We start from the raw sequence: 3695 nt of genomic DNA on the forward strand, positions 1-3695 counted from the left end.
AGAAAGACACTAATGATCTTTGTTTGTTTGTTTTGAAACTTACATTTGCAATGTCTTTTCTGAATTTACACGAGGTGGTGGCCGCTGAGAAGGCCGCTTGGGCTCCCTGTCGTGTCAGGGCTTGGCCTGGGGCCTGTGACATCCTCACGCAAGGGGCGTCTCCTTAGGGGCCGCCTTTTGGGGCCTGGGGAGGCCCCGGGCCGCAGATGCCATCACACCCTCCTGCCACCCCCCACCCCCTGCCGTCCGGGAGAGGCTGAGAAAGGAAATGCACTTGGCAGAAATAAAACTCAACAGCACGGGAGGAGTCTCGGGAATGAGGCGCAGCCCTCATGCTGAGCACAGGATCTTTATTCGTTAAGCCATCAGGCCCCAGGCATCAGCTTTCAGCGGAAGGGCTTGCCAGGAGCAGGGTGGGAGAAAAGCAGGGAGGAGCGGCCGCGGCCGGCCCCGCAGAGGACGCAGGCTGGGTCCCCCGGAGCACGGAAGGTCGCATTCCAGGGTGTCCGGGGCCGGTGGGCGTCGCTTCAAAATGTGCATTCTGGAAACAAAGCGCAGACGTGCATCACCACCACCAACCTTGGCTCCACCCACCAGGTGCCCCGCTTCTCAAGGTCAAGACAGCCTCCAAGGTCAGCGCCTTGGGCTGCATTCTCCCCCAGTCCCTGGAGAAGTGTTGAGGGTCCGGCCTCGTGGAGAATAGCACGTGTCCCCCCAGAACAAGGGGTTCAGGCAGATGATATGAGATGGCATCGTCTCAAGGCCCCCACCAGCGCCCAAAGGAAAGGGTGTAGCCCCCCCACCGCCCCCACTGAGGGGCCCCAAAGTAGGGGCAACGGGCAGCTCCCTCCTGGTCCCAGAGCTGTCTCTAGGCCTCTGCCCCGATTTGCCGGGAAGGGGCAGGGAGCCCCAGGGCCGTGGGCAGGGCCCCATCATTGCTCAGGAGGCTGGCTTGCGGCCCCACTCCCCGCTTACGGGGGGGGGGGGCACAGGGCGAGTGCTGGCTCCAGGAAGGTGGAGCCCGTGCCCTTCTCAGAAGATGAGCTGGCACTTGGACTTCCAGGGGGCTCACAGCAGACCTCACGCCCAAGATTCGAGGTGGGACCGGGGAGCCGGGCTACGAACCACCCACGTGCACAGACACCTGCTCGTGGCCGACGTGGGGTTCCCCAGGGCGGCCGTCCCGCACCCCGCTGCACACCGAGGGAGGGAGGGGTGCATCGCGGTGGGGGCAGGGCGGGGAAGGTCGCAGGGCGTGGACAGGCGCCAGGGCTCTGTGCCCGGTGCTGCCACCATCTGCCGTCTGCCGGGAGCGCGTCACAGATGACGATGCTTTGTTTGCCGAGCGAGGCCTCGAACGTCGGCCCAACTTCCCAAACCCGTGTGTTTTCCACTTCTCTCCAGGATGGTTTTTAAACTAGTTCCCTGCACACAGTGCCTTGACTTTGAGCACCTTTTTGAAACGACTGCTTTCATAGTTCGCACAAACCGCCGAGCAAAGGGACGGCAGGGGACGGCCCCTGGCAGCTGACCTCCCTGTGCACGACGCCTCTGGCTGAGGCCCCCTCCCCGATGGACAGTCACGGTGCCGGCCGTCCCGCCCGGGTGCGCGTGGCTTCCTGGGGATCTGGAGGCTTCCCCGGGGGGCCCGGGAGGGACACGGGGCTTGCGGGGCCTCTCACCTGTGTCCTGCAGAGGCTTGAAGCACCAAGGCACCTCGGGGATGCTGGAGTCAAAGCAGCAGCCCCTGTTGACACACTGCTCGGGGCTGATCTCGGGGTAGCCACAGTCCACCCTGTTCTTGGCCGGCACGGCACACAGGTTCTCCGCTGTCCCAAACAAAGCCCGGTCAGCGGCCGGAGCCCTTGCCGGCCCGGGGTGTCGGCTGCTGCCTTCATTTGGCAAGTTTGCAACCGCCCCCAGCCTCTGGGTTCGAAGCACGTGACCCCACCCGCACCCCAACATCGGCTCGAGGAGCACCCTCCTCCCACGCACACTTCTGTATGCTCTGTGGGGACTCTGGCCTCTGCCAGGGCGCCCCCCTCCCTCGTATGCCCCTGGAGCCCTGTCGGGAAGTCCATGGGCCTCGGGTCCCTCCGGCTGGCAGGAACCCGTGGGAATCTAGGGGCTCCTGAACCCCAAAACAAATTCCCCTTCACTGTGTTATCAACACAAACTGCCCCCTTAAAAAAAAATGAATAGTGTAAGAGGAGATGCACGTTCAGTACAGAAAACCACAGCGCATGCTATTTTCCATTTCTTTCCTGTGTCCCCCTGTCCCCCAGGCACTTGGCTCGTCACGTCCTCCTGGGACATCCTTCTGTCCTCAATACTCGTTGTTGAAGCAAGCCTATAGTGTCTAAAGTTCTGCAAAATCTGGGACGCCTGGGTGGCTCGGTTGGTTAAGCGTCCGACTTCAGCTCAGGTGACAATCTCGTGGTTCACGAGTTCGAGCCCCGCGTCGGGCTCTGTGCCGACAGCTCGGAGCCTGGAGCTGCTACGGATTCTGTGCCTCGCTCACTCTCTGCCCCTCCCCCCACTTGTACACTCTCTCTCCTTCAAAAATACATAAACATTAAAAAAAAATTCCAGTTCCGCCAAGTCGGCCCCATTGCCTAATGGGATTTTCCTTAGGAAAACAGAACCGTGTGAAGTGTGTAAAATCCCACTCTATTGTGCCAGGCGGTAATGCCTCAACCCGCTGGTTCCCCAGCCAGATTTGGTCGCACCGGGATCCCAGAGGCACTGTGCCATGAAGGGCACCTCCTGGGCTGTAGGGGTCGCAAAGCCGTCCTGGTGACTCTGACAGGCACCACGTTTGGGAACCACTGCCTTTGGCCCCTGATAATAGCCACACCCTAATTTCTTCAAAGCTGGGTGGGTGGGACAGCCGCCCTCCCCCCACCTGCAGGGACAACGCCACGGCCAAGTGAAAACCGTGTGCTGAAAATGATCTTCAGGGATCCGCGTTCCTCGGTCTTTCCTCTCTGCCTTGCAAGTGCGCTAGAACGGTGCGTGAAGACCTACACCGTCGCTCAGAAACCTGCAGCCAAGAAGGCGGTGGGGTGGCCGGCCGGCCAGGCAGACCTGGGTTCTAATCCCGGTTTCAACACCGGCGGGGAGGGGGTGCCTGCAGCCAGTTACTAACTTTCTGAGCCTCAGCTACCTCGTCTGCAAACAGCAAGACCCAGTTTGTAGGGCTATTGGGAAGGAACATGCGCGTCTGGTAAATGGCAATTATAAATCAATGTGGGGGCTTGATCCCTTTCCTCTAGCCCCCCCACACACCGCCCCGAGCCTGGACCTAGCGTCCCTTCTCCTCCTCCTATGTCCAGCCCCCCCCCGCCTCCTGGCCCCTCCTTCCTACAGAGCGAAGTCAGAACGGTACTCACACAGGCCCACATACTCGTCAGCCAAGCTGGAGGACCCCAAGGCCAGGACCAATGCCAGCAGCCAGAGCACTCTGGCCTCCATGGTCACGGGTGGGCTCTGGGGACCCGACCGCTCAGAGGACGTGCCGCGTCGGCCGAGCAGACTCATTTATACCCCTGTGTTTGTACAAGGGCTCTGCCTTCTGTTTGTTTGGGGATGGCCCTTCCCTCTGGCTCCAGCTGCTGCCTGCACGGGACTGTGAAGTCCCCCAGCGGCCCGTCTTCCTGCGGGGGAGAGAGCAAGTCCACCCCACCGCTGTGGCA

At 61.4% G+C, this 3695-nt stretch overlaps 1 protein-coding gene across 1 annotated transcript; it reads right to left on the minus strand.

Moving 5' to 3' along the window:
• Positions 1 to 279: 279 nt before the first annotated feature.
• On the minus strand, positions 280 to 3492 carry TFF3 (trefoil factor 3). Its single transcript, XM_030330419.1, has 3 exons — positions 3393 to 3492; positions 1683 to 1829; positions 280 to 541 (listed from the first exon to the last, which is right to left on the minus strand). The coding sequence occupies exons 1-3, from the start codon at positions 3472 to 3474 to the stop codon at positions 528 to 530; spliced, it is 243 nt and encodes an 80-aa protein (XP_030186279.1). The 5' UTR covers positions 3475 to 3492; the 3' UTR covers positions 280 to 527.
• Between the last annotated feature and the right edge of the window lie 203 nt (positions 3493 to 3695).

This window comes from Lynx canadensis, chromosome C2 (genome assembly GCF_007474595.2).
Source record: "Lynx canadensis isolate LIC74 chromosome C2, mLynCan4.pri.v2, whole genome shotgun sequence".
NCBI classification, from domain to species: Eukaryota; Metazoa; Chordata; class Mammalia; order Carnivora; family Felidae; genus Lynx; species Lynx canadensis.